We start from the raw sequence: 22370 nt of genomic DNA on the forward strand, positions 1-22370 counted from the left end.
TTTTAAATTTAGTGCAAGCAAGATCAGGACCCCTGTGGACAGATACAGGTCACTGTGGCCACTTACACATTTCACTTAGACATGATTAACCAGTTAATGACATCTTAAATTGTAACCCAGCCACATGTTAAAGCAGTTAATGGAGTCATAAAACAAGGAAAAAGCCACAACGTTACTGCACAAAAAATGTGTTATAACTTTATGGCTGGTTCTTATCATACAATTAATTGAATGTGTAGCCAGGGGCACCCCTGCAGCTGGGAGCCCAGATCAGCTAACTGGGCTCTCAGATATGGGAGTTTTTGTTACAGGGCTGGGAGCCCCATCAGCTGTGGAGGTACATAGTGTGTCCCTGTGGCTAGGAGATCAGATCAGCTGATGGGGCTCCTAGCCCAGGGAGTGCATGGTGTGTTCCCATGGCTGGGAGCCTGGATCAGCTGATGGGGCTCCCAGCCCAGGGATCTTGGTACTTGCTGGTGCAGGGAGATCCCAGGGTCTTGAACCTGCGCTCCCCCTGCACCAGCAATAAGACTTGTTTGGATCTGATGCTTGATCCCACAATCATGCCTAGTGTGAATTGTGCATCAGATCCCATTGCGCCTTTACCTACACACCTGGCTAGGACCTCTGTGTTACATACTCAGTTAATGAACTCATGCTCACTATGTGGGGACATAGACTGAAATGTGATTTTAAATGCTGTTAATCCTGTACAATTCCAGCTTAATTAGAGTTTTAAACAAAACCTGTTACACGAGAGAGGGGAGAAGGGTTGATTTACTTTCGGAGAAGGGATACATTTACATTCAGACATCTCTGCTGGGGTTCCATTTTGGAAAGATGGTTTTGAGTTGTGGGCATGGCTCCATAATAGCCTACAAGAAGCAGCCGAAGGGTTATCCAGGAACAGTGCCCTCAGACCATATGTCTTTCTACTCTGTGAAGTTTCATTTAGGGATTTTACTAGATGTCTGTACCTAGGGACCTGGCCTAGTCCGAGTAATTTTAAAGTAGAGGAACAAAAACTTCACTCCTGAAACTAACTAGGGGAATATTAATTTCTTCAAGTGAAGCACAAGTTGAGGTCATGTGTTTGACTTCTGACTTTCTTGGCTGGCACCAGCTGGGTATAGTTTAGGGAAGTGGGTTCTGATCCAGGGTGCAACAGCATCTCACAGTGTTGCAAGAGCTTTTCAAAGATGGCATGGCACAAGCACCACTACCACTGCTCCCAGGTACAACTTCCCCATGTGTCTTGTTCAAAGCCAGACTGGTAGAGGCTATTGAAGGAGCTCTGTATTCTGCTCCCAGAAACAGAAGCACATAGGACAGTTCCACCTGCTCTGTGTGACTGTGTTTCTGGGAAGAGCATGCAGTGTCAGACTAGGAAGGGCTGTGACAAGATCAGATCTGTTATAGTTTTAACAAGTAACCCTTATGCGGGCAGGAGCATGTGCTCCAGCCACGTTTCTTCCCAGTCTGGCTGTGCATGAGAAACATGGGGCAGTTCCATCTAGCTGTGTCTGCAGTCATGTTAGCACCCTGGCTGAGAACCACTGGGGTAAACTGAGGCAGCACAACAGTAGTTCTCAAGTGGGGTCCTATCAGATTTAAAAAGTTATGCCTCTAAAAAGATTGAGGATCCTTGGTTTAGGAAACGAGAGAGATTCATTTAGTTTCAAGAGTTCAAGGGGATCGTTGGAATCTTCCTACAGATGTATGAGTTGCTATGTACCTTAATTAATTTGGTCATTTGCATGGGGCCAATCATGGGATAAATGAGAGTGCATGAAATATCGGGCTATTAAACTAATTCACGTCTCAGACAAACAAGCTACCTAGACCACCAACTAAATTGTCACTGTCAGCCCCAAAATCTAATAATAGCGAATTGGCTGTTTAGGAAATACAGCCTTCCCACAACAAATCTAGTCACCCACAGAAACTTTAGAGATTTGACTAAAATAGTCAAATGTCTGAATAAAAAGTAAGTCTATGCTAAAGATTTATTTCTTCTATTAAGTTCTTGTGATTTTCTCTTTCTGTATGAACAGACTCACGGGACAAATCCTCATCCATTTGCAGGTACATTTTCTCCATATCTTTTAAGAGCTTTTGTCTCTCAAGCATAGTAGTTTATTTTAAAAGTACATGAGAGAAAAATCTGGCCAAAAATTCGGCTAGCAAAATAATCCTAACAGTTCCCTAGTCATCAGGAATACCATGGCCTTCATTGTTCATCCAGAGATCTTTTGCTTCTTTTATTTCCATCTGGAAAATAAAAAAGCAATAAAAAACACAGATGGTTCTTCCATTCAGTCAAACAGTCAAGATGATGATTTGCCCACTGAAAAATATTTTTAAAATGATAACTTTCCTCAGGAGTCATAAGTACCATCTGAGCTACCAGAATAGATTCTACAAATTCCATTCTCTACGGCTGTGAGAGAGATTTGCTGTAACATTTTTTCAAGAGTTCTCATCAGCCTTTGTGGAACTCTGTTTTTTCTGTACTAGTATTCTTTTTAATTGAGGCTTATAGGTAAGAATTACAGAAGCATGTACAATATCAGCCACTTTTTTATTTAACAACCAAACTTAAAAACATAATGAATCGTCAACTTACTGATGACCCACTTACCTGACTGGTTCTATTACTGTCCTCTCATGAGGTCTCTAGCAAGTTTCAGCTGTTGGGCCTTCAGCTTCTATGGTGGAATTCTACAGTTCACTCACTCTGGGACCAGGATGTGAATTGCAGTACCAACCATGACTAATTCTACTGATCCAACTGGGATTGGATCCTACAAGTTTTTCTCCAAGGGCCTATGACATAAGTTGGTTGATTTAAAGTGTCTCCAAAACAGCTTCTTCAAAACACAGCAATATTTATTCATTGCTAAAAGGCACAAAGCATTGACAATAAAGTATAAAAACAATAAGATGCATAACCATATTCATAGTTAGGGACCTACCAAAACCATGATTTTGCGGTTTTCACAGAAAATGCAAAATCAGGAGTTTTCTGTGAAAAACGCCAGGCTCTGCAATTTTAGTGGGCTTGCTGCAGGAAAATTAAAGCTTACCAGCAAACAGAGAAAAGGGTGGGAAGTTCTGCAGACTTGAAGTATGGTGGGGAAGAAGGGAGCAAATGAGGGGAGTGAGCCTAAGATGTAGGCTCAGTACAGGAGCCAGTCTGGGGCCAGTCAGGGAAGCGAGAGGGTTTTGGTCCCACCTATGAAAGCAGCCAGAGGAATGCTGCACCAGCATGCTGTAATGAAAGTCCCGGCACACCAGCCATGGGGGAGGGGTGGCAGCCAGAATTTAGGTAGCTAAACATCCAACCCACGAGGCGGGTGAGCGGGCTACACAACAAATGCAGCCACCACCGCCAGTTCTGCAGGGAACCCTGCAGCCGCAGGTTTTGCAAATAGGACAGGCTCCCAGATAGGCCGGCACCCAGAGGCCATGGGAACCTCTGGCTTCCCCCCTCCCCCCCCAATCAGTCTGCCACAGTGCACACCCACATATCTAGCTGGCCTCACATATCCTGTTTTCTTGCCTGGCTAGTGGATAGTCCTTAAGAGAAATGTTTGACGATGGGGCTCTGGGGGAGGGGAACCTAGAAAAAAAAGTCCCCTGCTCCCTGGACAAGTCTCCTAACCATCAGGCTATTGTCCAAAAAATTGAAAGCTTCTCCTCATCCTTTTCACTTGGTAGTCATGGTTTTTTGCCCCATTCAAGTGTTGAGACTTGCCAATCCTTGAGTACCCAGGTGATTTGATTTTCCTGAGTAGCGACCTGGCCTGTGCACAGCCTTACTGAGCATGCTCAATAGGCTAGCTGAGGCAAAGCTGAATTGCAAGCTGTGGATATGGATGAAAATAATTGCACTTACATAGTTAGATGGCTATACTTACACAGTTATATACTTGCAATTTGGGCAAGTAACATAAAATTGGATTCAAAAGTCACTAAATGAAAGCAAAATATTCTCTATAAAATAAGGAATTCTAATGCACCTAATCCTTAAAACGCTTATCTAGGACAGTTGTTTTCAAACTTGGGTACATGTACCCCTGGGGTACATGGTGCTTTGCCAAGGGGTACATGCCTAACTTTAAATAAAGGCAGTGGAGCTTCTGATTGATCAGTGCATGGTTAGTAATGGTTTATCCAATGATTGATTCATAGATTGTAAGGCCGGAAGGGACCTTGGAAAACCATTGGGTCCAGCCCCCTGCACCAAACAAGAAAGATAACTGGGGGTCAGGTGACCCCAGCAAGGTGACTGTCTAGTCTCCTCTTGAAGATGTCCAGGATAGGTTATTGCATCACTTCCGGAGGGAGCTTATTGCACAGTCTGGACACGCTGACTGTGAAGAAGTTTTTCCTAATGTTGAGCCTGAATCGGTCTTCCAGGAGTTTGTGGCCATTACTCCTAGTTTTCCCCTCGGGTGCTCTGGTGATCAGTTGCTTACAGAGCCCTTGATGTACTCTCCTAGTGTAGCAGTAAGCTGCTACCAGGTCCCCCCTCAGCCTTCTTTTCTTCAGGCTGAAGAGTCCCAGATCCCTCAGCCTTTCCTCATGTGGCTTGCCATGTAAGACTCTGGTCATACGGGTGGCTCTTCTTTGGACTCTCTTAAGCTTGTCCATGTCCATGTTAAAGTGTGGTGCCCAGAACTGGATGCAGTACTCTAGCTGCGGTCTCACCAGTGCTGAGTACAGCAGAAGAATCACCTCCTTGGTTTTGCTGGAGATGCATCGATTGATGCATGCCAGAATATTATTTGCCTTACCAGCTACAGCATCACACTGCCAGCTCATATTCATACTGTGGTCTATCATTACCCCCAGGTCTCTTTCATTCATGGTACTAGTCAGTTTGGTGCCGCCAAGCCTGTAGGTGTGTTGGGGATTGCTCATCCCGAGGTAGAGCACTTTACATTTCTTGACAATGAACTTCATCATATTCTGATCCGCCCAACTTGCTAGCCTGTCTAGGTTCACCTGTATCTGTAGCCTATCTTCAAGCATGGCCACGCTTCCCCATAACTTGGTGTCATCCACAAACTTGGCCAGTGAGGTCTTTACCCCCACATCCAAATTGGTAATAAAGATTCTGAAAAGTACTGGACCAAGCACCAACCACTGCGGGACACCGCTGCCCACTTCTCGCCAGGATGACATAGGATCCATTCACTACAACTCTCTGGGTCCTATCCTGCAGCCAGTTTCTCACCCTCCTGGCTGTCTTGGAGTTAAGCCCACAATCCTCCAATTTTCCTGCGAAGGTACTGTGGGATACTAGATCAAAGGCCTTTTGGAAGTCAAGGTATGTAATGTCAGCCTGCTCTCTCATGTCCGTGTGGTGAGTTACCTGGTCATAGAAGGAGATGAGGTTGGTAAGGCAAGACCTGCCTGTGACGAAGCCACGCTGGCTGTCATTCAGAATTTTACCTTCTGCAAGCTTATCGCAGATAGACTCCTTGATGAACTTTTCTAGGATTTTCCGTAGGATGTAAGTTAGGCTGATTGGCCTATAATTACCCAGGTCCTCCCTCCTGCCCTTCTTGTGGAAGGGCACAATATTGGTTCTCTTCCAGCCCTCAGAGACTTCTCCGGAGCACCACAAGTTGTGGAAGAGTTTCACCAGGGATTCTGCAATGACTTCAGCCAGCTCCTTCAGCACTCTTGGATGCTGAAGGAGCTCAGCATCAGTGATCATTGCTGTTCTTCTATGTAGAAACATGTGGGTGGTACAAGCAACAGTATTTTGCTAAAAAAGTTTGAAAACAACTGATCTAGGAGATGGTGAATACTATATTTTTAAGAGTGGGAACTTATTTCAATTATCCAATATATGTGGAGTTCCTGCTGCAACATTATGCATTCATGCCATAACGAAGTATGGGGTACATTAATGTCAAGGTGTTTGTAACCATTTTTTTTTCCTTTTTGATCATTTGCCTCACTCATCTTTACATCATGAAAGTTTACAGCCAAAGACAGCTAGCTATACTTGGCACAAAATGTTCAGTCTATTTTTATTGTGGTTCAAATTGAAAATGTGTATAACCCCTAATCTTTTGGGCAAAGTAGATTCTACCTCTCAGGAAGAGAGAGTTAGTCCTGTGTCCCTTGCTTTGTAGGCAAGTGCCCTAACCACTAGGTTATTGGGTTCAAAGACAGGAACCCATCCCTCCCCTCCTCCATCTGTTTTATTTCCAGCAAGAACACATACTGGGCAGTCATGGACAGCATGAATGGATTTCTACTCAAAGCCAGTGCACCTGTCAGAATAATAAATATACCTTACAAACTGTACTAAAATGCAGCAACTTATGGAAGGGATTCCTGGAAAAACCCTCAAAGAAAGAACAAGTTTGCCTCCATTTGTTGGCTGTGATTCAGTGAGAAAATGTTCCCATTTTCTTTGAATGTTAGAAGAAGATCCAGTTCCACCTCCGCAATGGTAGTGCACATTGTGTAAGAGTACACTTCCTTGCTGTTTAAAAATGTTTAGAATCCATGAAAGCAGAGGACGTGGGCACAGCAGTATTTCCACTTGGTTAGCAATGATGAAGTGCTTCAGGAAAAGATGTATAAACAGATTATTTTCAGGAGCTTCAGTTTATTTTGTAGTTGTATAAATACATTTCTTTCTTTACATGTTTTCTAGAACTTATGCTCGAAGTACTATGTAACTCATTGCCCAAAGTCATTGATTACATTAAATTTTTCTTTTAGTTTAAAATCGAATATTTGTGATTTCATTTAGAAAAAGCCAATGGTACATTGTGCAAGCATTTTTGACAGCTAAAAAACATGCTAGCATTAACAGATACCAGTTTAAGGGATTCTTGGAAGAGTTTCTGTGCTAATTCACAAAAGGGGATAACAGATTTTTCATCAGCCCAAAACTGTAAATCAGCTTAAAAATGTATATGTTCCAAAATCATGTCTGCTAGCAAACAGTGAGTAAAACCAAGAAAGGCTCAGTTTACAGTGCACTTAATTCTCAGAGAAATTGTTTAGAGATACTAAATTTTTTGAAATGCCCTATAAAAGTAGTCCAGTGTACTATTTATTGCCCAGAAGATAAGAAAATGGGTATGACAGAAAAAAATATGAAAGAAACACAATCTTTTATTATGATTATTAAAATGTTATGACTTTTGAGACTGCTACTCGAAAACTTAACTGTAATTTAGAGTAATATTGAGAAACATATATATATAATTACATTTACATACCAGCATGCAGTATTAGGAGATTTTACTTCTGCCCTTGCTTGCAGTTTATTGTATATATAGTGAAGCTTTTTTTTAAAAAAAGAGCTTTTTATCTCCTTTTTTAAAAATTATATTACCTGGATTCTTTCCAGATGCTCACTTACTTTTGTTCTGTCCTGCAATATACCACTTCCTCAACCATTGAAAAAAACATAAGAATCTATATAATAAGAGTCATAACTCCTTTAAAAAGAGAAAAAAGCAGGGAAATCATTTTTAACTAGTGAAATATCATATATACCATGCTGAAATTAATAGAAGATACCGCAAGCTTTGAGGATTTTAGAAAGAGGAGACAGGAAAGACCACATCCCCTTGACATATCCCCAAGAGAGGAAGAGTTTGTGGTTTATAATGACCTATGGCCTTGGATTAGAATAAAGTGTTCCAAGTCATCCCACAAACTGAGACCATTACACATGAGCTTACTATGAAGAAACAAGGGTGCATAACATCCAAGAAGCAACAGCTGGTCATAGCCAAAGAGTGATTTCTAAAACCAAGTGAAATAAAATAATATTTACCCTCACCCCCTTAAATCTCAGTAATTCATTTTCTGTGTTCAGACCCATATTAAGAAGGTTCCAACCCTTTCTTTTAACCTAAAAGGACTGAGCTACTCTATTGGATAGCTGTCTTCATGGTACTAATCTTTTGAAGACAGTCAACAAGTTAGAAACAAGTTACTTACAGAGGTCCTCTTCTTTGTGTCTGAATATACATTGTATACATTTTCTAGGTGAGCCATTTTGTAGATAACTTAATTTGCTGATTTAAGTTTTGATTTGAGTTCTAAAAGTAACCGTCATAGTTATAAAGCTTTCTTTACTTAATTAGGATATCCAAATTATGAATGGATCCATTCCTGTTTTATCAGGGGCATCAAAAATCTGGCCTGTGGAGCCATTCCATTCAGCTCACTGGGCAAGTTGGGCGCATGGCTGGGGAGGATGAGGCCTACTACAGAATTTGGAGGCGTGGGGTCCTGCTGGACATGACTGTTGGCAGCAGGGGGCAAGCAGGGCTTTAAAACAACCCCACTCACCTCACTGCTGCCAAACCCCCACTGCCCCCTCCCCCACAACTCAGGTGCTGCTGGACCTGCAGCAGTTGTAGCTGCAAGCCTCACAAATCTGGCCCTAGAGGAGCCTCATGGTCTGGATCCAGCTTGGGAAGAGTTTGACACCTCTGCTTTAAATAGTTGATTAGTCTGATAACTGATCATTTGTACAGTACTAATCGCATGTGTCAACATAACAAAAAACATACAGTAAAATCACGTCTATTATTATTTAAATGGCAACATTAAACTAAAGGATGTTTTTATCTTGAGATATCCTGTTGTATGCTTCGGTTATAATTTTGATATCATAAATAAGTCAGAGCTACCTTCTATACGTCCTCCTCAAAAGCTGCCTCTTGTAGTTCTAAAGTTGATTTCAATTAGAGAATTAATGCTCCTGGAGCATTTTTACAGTATCAAGAAACTGCATATTTCTATTAGGCATTTGAGTCTTTTTTTACAATCTTATTGAAGTTAATAAGACTCTTGCTGCCCAGGAGGAAGTAGAAATGTTACTTGACCTCATCAGGATCCCTGGTACCAGGTAAGAAAAAGTCTAGGTGTTGCCATTTTTCAAACTTACCTATGGCTGACCCTGCTATTTATATCCAACACTGTGATTCTTTGATAGCTGCTGATACATATTTCCCAATGCATTACATATCATCAACCCTCAGCAAGCAGTGCCTCTGCCTCATGAATTTGTGATTCAAAATTCTCAGTACCACTTCACAATTATAGACTTCCATCTACTAAGTCTTTTGCATTGCTATTATTGTGTCTAGTACACAACTTCTCTGGTACAAAGAGACGATCCCCGAGCGAGGCAAAAGAGGGAAAGGGGCCAGGAGGCTTCCATGGCTGACCAGAGAAATCCAGAGCAGCCTAAGGGCCAAAAAGGGAGCACATAAAAAGTGGAAACAGGGTGAGATCACTAAAGATGAATATACCTCCTCTGCTCGTGCTTGTAGGGAGGCAGTTAGGCGGGCCAAGGCTACCATGGAGCTGAGGATGGCAACCCAAGTAAAGGACAACAAGAAATTGTTTTTTAGATATATTGGGAGTAAAAGGAAGGCCCAGGGAGGAATAGGACCCCTACTAAATGGGCAGAAACAATTGGTGACAGACAGGGGGGACAAGGCTGAACTCCTCAACGAGTTCTTTGCCTCAGTGTTCCTAAGCGAGGGACACGACAAGTCTCTCACTGGGGTTGTAGAGAGGCAGCAGCAAGGCGCCAGACTTCCATACGTAGATCCTGAGGTGGTGCAGAGTCACTTGGAAGAACTGGATGCCTTTAAGTCAGCAGGCCCGGATGGGCTCCATCCGAGGGTGCTGAAGGCACTGACCGACATCATTGCAGAGCCACTGGCGGGAATATTCGAATGCTCGTGGCGCACGGGCCAAATCCCAGAAGACTGGAAAAGGGCTAACGTGGTCCCCATTTTCAAAAAGGGGAGGAAGGAGGACCCGGGCAATTATAGGCCGGTCAGTCTCACCTCCATCCTTGGTAAAGTCTTTGAAAAAATTATCAAGGCTCACATTTGTGAGAGCCCGGCAGGGCAAATTATGCTGAGGGGAAACCAGCATGGGTTTGTGGCGGGCAGATCGTGCCTGACCAACCTAGTCTCTTTCTATGACCAGGTTACGAAACGCCTGGACACAGGAGGAGGGGTGGATGTCGTATACTTAGACTTCAGGAAGGCCTTCGATACGGTATCCCACCCCATACTGGTGAACAAGTTAAGAGGCTGTGATGTGGATGACTGCACGGTCCGGTGGGTGGCAAATTGGCTAGAGGGTCACACCCAAAGAGTCGTGGTAGATGGGTCGGTCTCGACCTGGAAGGGTGTGGGCAGTGGGGTCCCGCAGGGCTCGGTCCTTGGACCGATACTCTTTAATGTCTTCATCAGCGACTTGGACGAGGGAGTCAAATGTACTCTGTCCAAGTTTGCAGACGACACAAAGCTATGGGGAGAAGTGGACACGCAGGAGGGCAGGGAACAGCTGCAGGCAGACCTGGATAGGTTGCACAAGTGGGCAGAAAACAACAGGATGCAGTTCAGCAAGGAGAAATGCAAAGTGCTGCACCTAGGAAGGAAAAATGTCCAGCACACCTACAGCCTAGGGAATGACCTGCTGGGTGGCACAGAGGTGGAAAGGGATCTTGGAGTCCTAGTGGACTCCAAGATGAACATGAGCCGGCAGTGTGACGAAGCCATCAGAAAAGCCAATGGCACTTTATCGTGCATCAGCAGATGCATGACGAATAGGTCCAGGGAGGTGATACTTCCCCTCTATAGGGCGTTGGTCAGACCGCAGTTGGAGTACTGCGTGCAATTCTGGGCGCCACACTTCAAGAAGGATACGGATAACCTGGAGAGGGTACAGAGAAGGGCAACTCGTATGGTCAAGGGCCTGCAGACCAAGCCCTACGAGGAGAGACTAGAGAAACTGGACCTTTTCAGCCTCCGCAAGAGAAGGTTGAGAGGCGACCTTGTGGTTGCCTTTAAGTTCATCACGAGGGCACAGGAGGGAATTGGTGAGGATTTATTCACCAAGGCGCCCCCAGGGGTTACAAGAAACAATGGCCACAAGCTAGCAGAGAGCAGATTTAGACTGGACATTAGGAAGAACTTCTTCACAGTTCGAGTGGCCAAGGTCTGGAACGGGCTCCCAAGGGAGGTGGTGCTCTCCCCTACCCTGGGGGTCTTCAAGAGGAGGTTAGACGAGTATCTAGCTGGGGTCATCTAGACCCAGCACTCTTTCCTGCCTATGCAGGGGGTCGGACTTGATGATCTATTGAGGTCCCTTCCGACCCTAACATCTATGAAACTATGAAACTATGAAAGATTTTAATCTCCAGCTGTTTCTACATTATTCAGATCTAATAATCTTTCTAGGGCCAGAATCTCCTCTCTTGAATGTTTTGCTGTTTTCAATGGTACCCTTCAGGGGATGAGGGTAAATATTTTATTCTTATGGTACCAGAACTCAGTGTACGAGATTAAAATGCCTTTGAGCCTGTCATCTTCAGCCTAGCTCTCCTCATCTAAAGGATTATATCTGGTTTTCCTCAGTTTACTCCAGCCTCTCAAATCTGCACTTCCCTTGGAAGAATTTGATTTACACCTTCATCATAAAGTAGCAACATGTGCCTTCTCCTAAGTCTTCTTGTTCTCCTAAGTCTGTTCCTGAGAGAGACATTGAGTGCTTCCCATTGCAGAAAATGTGCACCTGAAAGATCACAGTGACAGGGGGCAAGCTCAGGGCCAAGTTTCAGGTCGGTCCACCCACCTTTCTATGTAGGGCACGCCACACAGTCTCTTCTTCCACGACTTTGCTATTACAATTAACTGGTGGTAAATGCAGGATGCTGCCCATTCAATGCCCTGATGCCAGGGGGCGCTATCCATGGCTCTGTAACTTCCTGATACCATGGCTCATGCCTCGCAGATGGCATCCAAGATTTTGTCATACTCCCAGCCACAAGTCGGACCAAGCTTTGTCCTCTTCCAGGTCTCTCTCTCTCTCTCTCTCTCTCTCTCTCTCTCACATACACATACACACCCTGGCCCCACACCACGGGGTCTCTTGCTCACTGCACCATACTGTGGCCCCTCCACTCAGCCCTGCTCTCTCCTGGATCTACCCTTCTGGCCATCAGACTTATCCAAATCATGCCTTGGGCGGCGACATGCCGTCTCTTGGGCCTCTCCCACAATCCTCACCTCAGTAGTGCCAGCCAACTCACCAAGTGAAGGGCCAACTTCCCTCTAGCCCCTCACCAGGCTCTTTATACACAACACCTTGTGGTGTGATCTTATGGGGGTTTGGCCATGTGCTGCCCTTCTGGCCAGCCTTCAGCCCTACTCAACACATCCCCTGGGGCTGCCCTTCAGACCGTCCCTTCAGCCCTACTCAACCCTAAATTATGGCCAGTCCTTCAGGTCATGAAGACGCACCCTACTCTATGTGGGCCCACCGACACCCCTGCTCTCTCAGGGTCTCTCAACTGCCCCCTTCTCTAGGGCTCCACAACTGCCCCCTCTCTGGGGCCACACAACTATCCTCTCCCCAGGGCCTCTAGGGTCTTGCACCCCTGTGGGCTCAGGTGGCCTCAGCCATGCCTGACCAAACTCATCCCTCTAAGTAACCCTCCTGAAGGTGGGAGCTAGGGTTTAGGTGCCCTGACCCACCTTACACCAGGGAAGTTCATGGTCCTGGTATTTAAGTGGAGCTGCCACCACCGGCAGTCCCACCAGGCCTCTCTATCCCAGCAGGGTATGGTTTTAAGTCATGTCTAGGACCATTGAGGCCTCCTCAGTCCCCATAGCCTCACCCTTACCTCCAAGGTGATCCAAGAGCAGTTCAGCCTGATGTTGCTTCCTTGGCTGATCAACACAGACTGCTGCCTCTCTGGCCTATATTTGAAAATGGCCACCCTCACTGAGCACCTGGCGTCTGCCTGCTCCTGCCCTTAAAGTGGCAGGCACCAAAGGTACACTGCCACACACAGGCTTCTCCTTTTTCCTCACTGTTATATTTTAATCTATTCAATATCTATGAATGAATCCTTTTCCTCTTGCGATACAGTCATGGCCATATTGGATTGCATGGACTTCGGAAATATGGTAATCTTTCCTTTATTTATTCAAGACCAGATCAAGCAATAAAGATACCCCATTAACGGAATGATATAGGCCAAGGTCAAAGCTGACTTCACTCAGTATATCCAAGAAACGTGTCCAGTGCAAAGCGGCTTTCTAAAATATTAACCTCTTGGTTACTAAAAATCATCAAACTTGGCCTTCACAGAGCCCTTTGTAAAAATATGTCCTCCTTCACTTTGAATTAAATCAGAATACAATTTATATAAATTGTCAAGTGAGAAAAAGAATTTATTCAGTTCAAATCCATTCTTTACCCAAACATCTTATTTGCTGCTGTCAGGGGGATTCATATGAAAGTCTCACTGGCCATAGAGGTGAACTGCTTAAGATATCAGGAGATAAGCAAGTTGGAGTGCTTATTCATACAGATGACATTTAAAAAATTATTCTTCAAAGGAGAAGTGGACTCGATCTCCTTCAGAACAGACGCCTTCCTACCAAATAATTAAATGACTATATATTTACCTGTTCTTCTACTAAAAAGAAATGTTAGAAGAAATCAACAAGGAAGAAGTAACAAGAATACTCATCATGCCAAAGTGACATGCTTCTCCAATCTGTTAAAGCTATTATTGAGAACAAAGCTTCTGAGTAGGCAGGATCTTTTATCACAGTCTTTTACAAAAAAGCTCAGTATATATCAACCAATCAGATCTGCTTTTGAAAGACAGGTTTTAGTCCACAGAGGGTCTCTTCCAAAATAATGTAGAGCCCTAAAGTCCTGCAAGCTATCTATTTATCTTTCTATGCAGATGATTGTCTACTGGGAACTTCTGTTGGATGATCTCTTATTGGGATAAAAATGGAGAACCAGACATTCCAGGCTTTTTAGACCTGCTTCAGAATTAGATTTTAAATGTTGCTTTTCTCACAGGTCATAACAATAAACCATTATAATTCATTGTGGCAGAGCACAGGGTGCTCCTGCCACTTTAAGGGCCGGGAGCTGGCAGCCTCCAGGTGCCTGATTAGGGCAGCCATTTTGGGGCCTACATAAACCAGGTAGTTTGGCTGCAGGAGTTCAGGCAGCAACATCGCCTGGCCTTAGGGCTGCTGTGAATGCCTGGAGGTAAGGGGGAGCTGCAAGGGGTTGGCAGGAGGCTCCTGGTCCTGGGCATGACCTGAAACTGCACCCTGCCGGGAGTGGGTGGTCTGGTGGGGCTCTCAGTGGCGCGGGAGCCCCCAGGAAATGCCAGGCCAGTGATCACCCCGGTGAAAGGCGGGTCGGGGCGCCTTAACCCCTAGCTCCCACCACCACCGGGTGGGTGACCCCTGAGTTGGATGAGGGCCGAGAGGGCCAGTGTTATGAGGGCTGAGAGGGCCAGTGTTTGTGAGGGGCCCAGAGAGGCCGGACCCTGAGAGTGGGAGTAAGGTGGGTGAGGTGCCGCGGTTGCTCCTAGGAGGAAGGGAGTAGTGGCACGGTGAGGCCCGAGGAGTAGAGTGAGTGGCTAGAAAGACCCAGCCCGAAGGGGAGAGTCCCCTCGACTGGCCCATGCTGGGGCCAGGACCAGTGAGGGTCAAAAGGGCCGGGGGCCCACCGCGAGGGACGCCCAAGAGCCAGGGGCCTGGGATCCCGACTGGCCTTGAGGTGGGCCAGGGCTAGGTAGCCGAAGGTTCCGGGGGAACCACACCCAAGAGGGGAACAAGGCTTCGGGGGGGTGAGGTAGCCCAGATGACGGCAGAGTGGCCGCCTGAGTAGAGAAGACCATAGAGGGGTCTTGCATAGAAGATTCTGGGGCCCAGTGCGGGGGCCGGTGAGGAAGAACACCACGATGCCATGTGCGAGGCTTGGGCTGCGGTATTAGGGGAGGTCGGAGCCGCAGAGCGCCCCTGGGCATCGGGGCAGTCGAAGGGCAGCCTCCCGCTTAATTATCATCATAATTGAACTCATTATCATCAAAGGCGTGGCAGGCGAGATGAGCGGGCAGTTGCCCAGAGACAGGTGGGCGGGCCATGAAGAGCTCGGCCCTGAGTAGGCCTGCTGTCACGGTGACAGGCGGGCGGGTCACAGAGCGGGGCCCCGGGAGGCCCCCTGTCACAGTGGTGCATTGGCCGGGAAACATCGACCCGATGGCCATGCACGGGAGCAACCGGTGGGTTGCGTGCGGGGTATGTAGACCCTGAGCCCCAGTGAGCGGGCAGCCCCAGTGAGAGGGGGCGGTGGTGAGAGCAACCGGTGGGTTGCGTAGCCCCGGTGTAAGGGGGTGTTAGTGAGATCAGCCCCAAGAGAGGTGGCAGTGATGAGAGCCCCATTTAAGGGGGGGAGGAGTGTGGCGGATCACAGGGTGCTCCTGCCACTTTCAACCAGTGGGTTGCGTAGCCCCGGTGCGAGGGGGCGGTAGTGAGAGGCCCCAGTGGGAAGGGGGCCACCGATGAGGAGCCCGAGAGGGGCGGTACATCGAGCCCAGTGAAAGGCCGGCACATTGATAGGCCTCGAGGGGGCTGGGTCCTGCGGTAGCAGCCCGAAGGGGAGAGTACCCTCGACTGGCCCATGCTGGGGCCAGGACCAGGTTGGTCAAAAGGGCCAGGGGCCCACCGCGAGGGACGCCCAAGAGCCGGGGGCCTGGGGTCCCGACTGGCCTTGAGGTGGGCCATGGCAAGAAGCCGAAGGTTCCGGGGGAACCACACCCGAGAGGGGAAGATAGCTTCGGGAAGGGAGAGAACAGGACGGTGAGCCCAGTTGGGAGGTCGGTAGTGCGTGGGGCCTATAAGACCGGAGGCTCGAATATGGGGAGCCCCAGTGTGAGGGGGCAGTGATGAGAGGCCCCAGAGAGGGGGCGGTGATTTAAGGAGGGGAGGAGTGTGGCGGAGTACAGGGTGCTCCTGCCACTTTAAGGGCCGGGAGCTGGCAGCCTCCAGGTGCCTGATTAGGGCAGCCATTTTGGGGCCTACATAAACCAGGCAGTTTGGCTGCAGGAGGGCAGGAAGCAACATCGCCTGGCCTTAGGGCTGCTGTGAACGCCTGGAGGTAAGGGGGAGCTGCAAGGGGTTGGCAGGAGGCTCCTGGTCCTGGGCATGACCTGAAACTGCACCCTGCCGGGAGTGGGTGGTCTGGTGGGGCTCTCAGTGGCGCGGGAGCCCCCAGGAAATGCCAGGCCAGTGATCACCCCGGTGAAAGGCAGGTCGGGGCGCCTTAACCCCTAGCTCCCACCACCACCGGGTGGGTGACCCCTGAGTTGGATGAGGGCCAAGAGGGCCAGTGTTATGAGGACCGAGAGGGCCAGTGTTTGTGAGGGGCCCAGAGAGGCCGGACCCCGAGAGTGGGAGTAAGGTGGGCGAGGTGCCGCGGTTGCTCCTAGGAGGAAGGGAGTAGTGGCACGGTGAGGCCCGAGGAGTAGAGTGAGTGGCTAGAAAGACCCAGCCCGAAGGGGAGAGTGCCCTCGACTGGCCCATGCTGGGGCCAGGACCAGGACCAGTGAGGGTCAAAAGGGCTGGGGGCCCACCGCGAGGGATGCCCAAGAGCCGGGGGCCTGGGGTCCCAACTGGCCTTGAGGTGGGCCAGGGCTAGGTAGCCGAAGGTTCCGGGGGAACCACACCCGAGAGGGGAACAAGGCTTCGGGGGGGTGAGGTAGCCCAGATGACGGCGGAGTGGCCGCCTGAGTAGAGAAGACCATAGTGGGGTCTTGCATAGAAGATTCTGGGGCCCAGTGCGGGGGCCGGTGAGGAAGAACACCATGATGCCATCTGCGAGGCTTGGGCTGCGGTATTAGGGGAGGTCGGAGCCGCAGAGCGCCCCTGGGCATCGGGGCAGTCGAAGGGCAGCCTCCCACTTAATTATCATCATAATTGAACTCATTATCATCAAAGGCGTGGCGGGTGAGATGAGCAGGCGGTTGCCCAGAGACAGGTGGGCGGGCCATGAAGAGCTCGGCCCTGAGTAGGCCTGCTGTCACGGTGACAGGCGGGCGGGCCACAGAGCGGGGCCCCGGGAGGCCCCCTGTCACATTCATGTACGTGCCTATTTAGTTACACAATGAGAACACTTCCTGGCACCTTGGTTCTTTAGGCCATTACACCTTATTCACACATCCATGCATATCTTTCCTTCCCAAGATCTTTTTATGGTGCAACAACCCATTATAGCTCTCCCCTTTGAGCCAATGATAGCTGTCTCTTTATGTTTTAAGTATTTTATATCAAAATTTGTTTTTTCATAGCAATTATATATATTATCAAGGCAAGGCTTATAGATTGGCCAACAGAGACATAAACCATATTTTATATTTAATGAGTGTAAGGTTTTGCTTATCCTTAAATAATTCACACCTAAAATTGACACAACCTTTCATATTTCAAAGGGAAATATATTGCTGGTGTCTTGCCAAAAACTCAGAACATCAGAAAGTGAAAGCATGGCACAGGTTTTGTGTGAGAAGGTAGTAAACACATTTGAAATGAACAGACCTAGTTATGAAATCATCCACATTGTTTTAATCCAAAATGCTTGGCCTTAAGTTCTCTAGATTCTTAATAGCAAGATGAATAAAAGTTGCATTTCAGAGAACTAATCTATTCCAGAGTGAATCAGAGCCAGCTCAACATGATCTATGGTCACTTTCTGATACTTGACCAAAGAAGAAAACTCCAAGGCTGCCACCCAGTCTTCATTGGACATATTTCAAGCACAATAGTGTTGACCTATACTCTTCCATGGAAACGCCCTCTGGTGTTGCCAAAAATCTTTGTTTTCTCTAGAGAAAAGATCTTTCCCCCCCCCCACCCCCACACTTTTCCTCTCTATTTTAGTCTTCTTACTGCTTGCTACATCACAAGCAGCCTGGATAGACAGATCACATTATTTTGAAATCTTTCTTCAATTTATTTCCTATGAGGGATTGACCTTGCACTTGTCTCCATTCTGGATACATTCTCAAGAAATCACTACAGATGAGCTAAGATACCAATCCATCTATAATATTAGGTAATATCTAGAAGTTATACACAGTTTAAAACAGTCTGTACAAAGTTAGTGATTTTAACAGAGTTACAAAAAATGTTTTTGATTGTGTGGGTGGGTGGGTAGATAGGCATGAGCAACCAACCATCAGAGCTTTGGATCATGCCAAAACTGCTTCTGGCAATTCCACAGACAAATACACACTCCACATATAAAATGAAGAGGGAGGACAGTCCAGAACTGAAATGATTAGGTAGAAACATTTCTATTGAGGAGAAAATTGGGTAAAATATTATTCTCTTTGCAAGTGGCATCAGAAGCCTTGAGTACAGTTTATATCAAGGAGATAAGCTAAATCAATTCCTTGTTCTCAGAAAGACTTGTAATTTTTGTATTGAATATCAGCAAGCCATATAGAATGTTTTCTGTGTGCCAGCTCTCCATTTATTGTGGGCATTATAGTATAGACTTCATAGTTATAATAAGTAAATTTCAAGAAAATAATTCATTAAATTTATTCAAAGGTCAGCATAAGCAAAAATAGAGATCCAATGTGCAATCTGATACTGTGTGGTTATTCAAATTTGATTAATCTAAAATATGATGAATTAAAGTATTAAGTCACTACAGTAACATCACACCATACGTTCATATAGTTGATGAAAGGTTGATTTTTGGGTTATAGATCTGTCTTTTTGGGATCTGTCTTTTTGATACTTTAGTTCATATTAACTATTCATAAAAGCATTCTGATTTTGTTTATCATAGAAACTTCCTCATTTTATATATTACATGCATAATCCGATGCATGCCATATTGTATGAAGTATGCATTACAACATTACAATGCATTACTACATTATAAGTAAGATTACAGAAAACTGGATTTTTGTTTGCTTTTATTGGAATGAATAGCCTCTTAGAAAATCGGGATCTTTTAAGATGCACATGAAATCCCTAACTCGAAAGTGTTTGGTCCTTTATTTCTTGAACATAGCACTACCACAATGTTCTTGAGAATTTAAGCATGGCTAGGGTGGCCATCATAGAGGACATTCTGGTTTTCTGCTAGTCTTTCCCCTATTGACATGAAACCCAACGCCTTTATGTCCTGTGTTTTTCTCGTCAAGAGAAAAATAGAGGCCGTTAAGGCATCCAGTTCCTTATCAATAGAGAACAGAGGATTGTCCCCTATGATGGCCACCCTAAGTATGGCTACCAAATCAGCTTGGAGATATCACTTAGAGCTATTAGACTTTAAGAAAGCATGTGAAAATCTTTTTATACATACCTCTGAAGGACTCCTGCAAGTTCAGAGAGAAAATATCTCATAGTTTCTCAAAGATTATGTCTCTGAAGCAGAAATTAAAGTAAAGTTATCCTACTATGTGTCTACATTTGAAGTCCTCCTTACCTGCATCAGCATAGGTGCAGTCACATGTTAACTCCAGAACATTTTCATCAGTGGCACTGAAACCATATATACAGTATGTTGACTTCAGCCCTGAAGGTTTCTAAAGTGATTGGGAATCAATTATTAATTAAATAATTGATTAATGAAACATTTATAAATTAATTAAGCAACATTGCCCCCTTTCACTGTTTCCTTTGTGATGGCATTACACATTGTGCTAATCATACAAGATTATTGTCATTGTTCACAGTTTGTCTTCATGTGCCAGAAATGTTGGGGGGGGGGGAGGGTTTCTTTTGGGGCAGTTAGCCACTATGTGGTCTAAAAGCCAAAGGTCCACTCAACCCAAATGGCCCATCAGGTTAGTGTGGTTTAAGGCATGCCTGTAGACCACAGCACACAAGGGAATTCAGTGGCTAGCTTTTGACTGCTTAGCATGAATGATCAGGTACCCATCTATATTTGAGTCTTTTGAAAGCAGCTGTCAGAAGGAGTCATGAAACAGTGCTTGAATTCATGGCCTAGCAAACCACATAGGACAGAACCAAAAATCATTCTATTACCAGCTGGTTGGTAGAGTCACTACACAATGTATTGCTCTGTAAACATACTGTGATTCACAATAGATTTGTAACCTTTCAAACTTCCCTGGCAGACAAATGTAATATATGTAGTCAACCTGCTCAAAATGGCTCAATTCAAAGTCCTCTTGTCCTGGATCAAGGTCTTGGCCAACATAGTGAAAAGGATCTGCCAGAACCAACAGGTGACAGTTTGGACCATGCTACAAATATTTGGGTTTGATAATAGTATAGTATTTCTAGTAACTTATAAAGGAAAAAACTGCTTCTCATCTGAACCAGCAAATATTGTGGTCAACAGTGAACATTGAGAAAAGTCTAAAGTTCACCTCTCTGGAAAGAAGGTCTTCCATGTGCCTATGTTCCATTCTTACTGGAGCAGGTCCTGACAAAACTGGCAGAAGCAAGAGTTCAATAATGGTCATAGTACCATATTATTCCAAACATATATGGTTCGTCCTGCTAATTCAGAGAGTAGTGGTCAGCCTCTATGGGCAATGTATGATAATATGATAAATTATGATAATTTAGAATCAGGACAACTCATTCCATCCCAAGGAGTTTCGCCCCCAACAGCCTGTTTCCAGAGGCGTGATATTCCTTCATCATCATAGAGTCTTTAGATATAAATTACTGTAAATGAAAATATTTGTGGCATGATGCAAACCAGGTCCACATAAGTCCCTTGCAATCTCGACAAAAATATTATTGAACTTCTTTCCTTATTTCTCTCAAGCTAAAATTGAGCTCCAGGTTTTTTGGTAGTTGTTTTAATTTACCTTTAACCCATTGAAAACCAACCAGTGATTTTTCAATCCTTTGTCATTAGATTTATGAGGTAATTGACCCTACCCTCAGTGTTATTACTGTTGTTTTGGACTTAATAAAGCTGATGAAAGCTCTCTGATTTTAACTTCAGCTTCTTGGACAGAATCCCAGCTGGGTCACAGAGTAGACCTTATTTCTGAAATTGGGTTCCCAAACAAAGGATTTCTTCTTTTCTGGAGGCCTTTTGAGTTGGTCAGTTTATAGAAGTATCATTTCCCCTTTTATAGAAAAAAAAAAGTGTCAATGTTGGGCATTAGTATTCCTTTTTTAAATGCTCATTGCGGGAATGTTACTGCTTTTTATTTTGTAAAGTAATATAGGCTGATTCTCTGAGAGTACAAGACAAAGAAGAAAAGCCAGATGCATTTTTTTTTTTTACTTGAACACCATGCTTTAAAAATTTCTCATTTTCTCACTGCAGAGTTTGTCTTAAATTGGTACATTTTGCCTACTGTTATGTATTTCCCCATCTTCATGATAGAAATTGTAAAGATTTTCTCATACTACTTTCTTCAGCTCAGTTAGCTATTTGGCATAGTTCTTGCTTCCCATTTTGTAATGAACAGGATGGAGGGGTCTTGGTAGAGTAACTGTGTTTCTCTGATCGCAAAACAGAAGATTTAGTTCCACTCTCCCCTTCCCCTCAACCATATGGCATGCTGAGCTGTTTCTGAGCTCCAGTCTCACCTGAGCAGGGTAAGAAAGGAGAGCTGGGGGGAAGGGAGGGCAGGTGGGGGGGCGGGGTCGGAGATATGATATCATTTTCACTGGGACAGTGTCATGTGCACTTTCTATTTTCAGAGAGACAGTTGGGACAGGTGTTTAAAAAAAGGATTGTGCCAGCTAAAACAGGTGTGGTTATCCTAGGTTTAGGGTAGGTTTAACTACGTAGGTTTGACTACCATAGTGTTGATGGTTAAGTCTATAATAAGGTGGCTCATAGTACAATTTACTAGTACCTGTAACAGAGCACCTTTGGAGCCTGTCACTTTAAGGGCTGGATCAGGGAGCTGCCAGGTGTTTGATTGCAGTGGCCATTTTCAAAGTTAGACCAGAAAGGCAGCAGTCTAGGTTGAGCAGCCAAGGAGGCAACATCTGGCTGAGCTGCTCCAGGAACACCTTGGAGGTGAGGGTAGGAGCTACAAGGGATGGTTTGGAGGCCCCTTGTCCTGAGTATGACTTGAACCTGCACCTTGCCGGGGAAGGGTGGCCCGGTGGGGCTCCTAGTGGCATGGGAGCCCCCAAGAAATGCCAGGTCAGTTACCTTCCTGGTGAAAAGTGGGTTGGGGCACCTTAAAATGTCAGCCCCCCCTATATAGTGGAGAATATACAAACTATGGGGCCAGGCATACTGAGGGAAAGGCACCTGAGCTCCTGGGGGTGTAAGACCTTAAGGCCATGAAAGGTCATAGAGTTAGCCCTAGAGAAAGGGCAGTATGGAGCCCTAGAGAAAAGGCATCATGGAGCCCAGTTGAGGCATAAAGGTAACCCCAAGGAGTGTTGGAGAGTGGCCCCAAGAGGAGGAAGAAAGAGCCAAGTGCCTGGGAAGTGGCCGACAGCTAGGTTCAACCTAGGGTTAGGCATGATCTGTCACTCGCGAGCCAGGTTACAAGAGACACCCAG

At 45.7% G+C, this 22370-nt stretch overlaps 1 protein-coding gene across 9 annotated transcripts in view; it reads left to right on the forward strand.

The window, feature by feature from the left end:
* Window positions 1-22370, forward strand: part of CCDC91 (coiled-coil domain containing 91) — a 445798-nt gene that overhangs the window by 354245 nt on the left and 69183 nt on the right. For 6 of the 9 annotated variants that reach the window (XM_019482221.2, XM_059726688.1, XM_059726684.1 and 3 more), the window contains one exon: window positions 6232-6648. The exons of 2 other annotated variants lie outside the window; for them this stretch is intronic. In XM_019482221.2, the coding sequence (XP_019337766.1) occupies window positions 6232-6417 (186 nt within the window). In that variant the 3' untranslated portion in view covers window positions 6418-6648. Of the gene's footprint in view, window positions 1-6231; window positions 6681-22370 lie in introns of those variants that run through there. One more of the 9 variants, XM_059726686.1, reaches the window with a different exon arrangement.

Source organism: Alligator mississippiensis, chromosome 4, assembly GCF_030867095.1.
Source record: "Alligator mississippiensis isolate rAllMis1 chromosome 4, rAllMis1, whole genome shotgun sequence".
NCBI lineage: Eukaryota > Metazoa > Chordata > Crocodylia > Alligatoridae > Alligator > Alligator mississippiensis.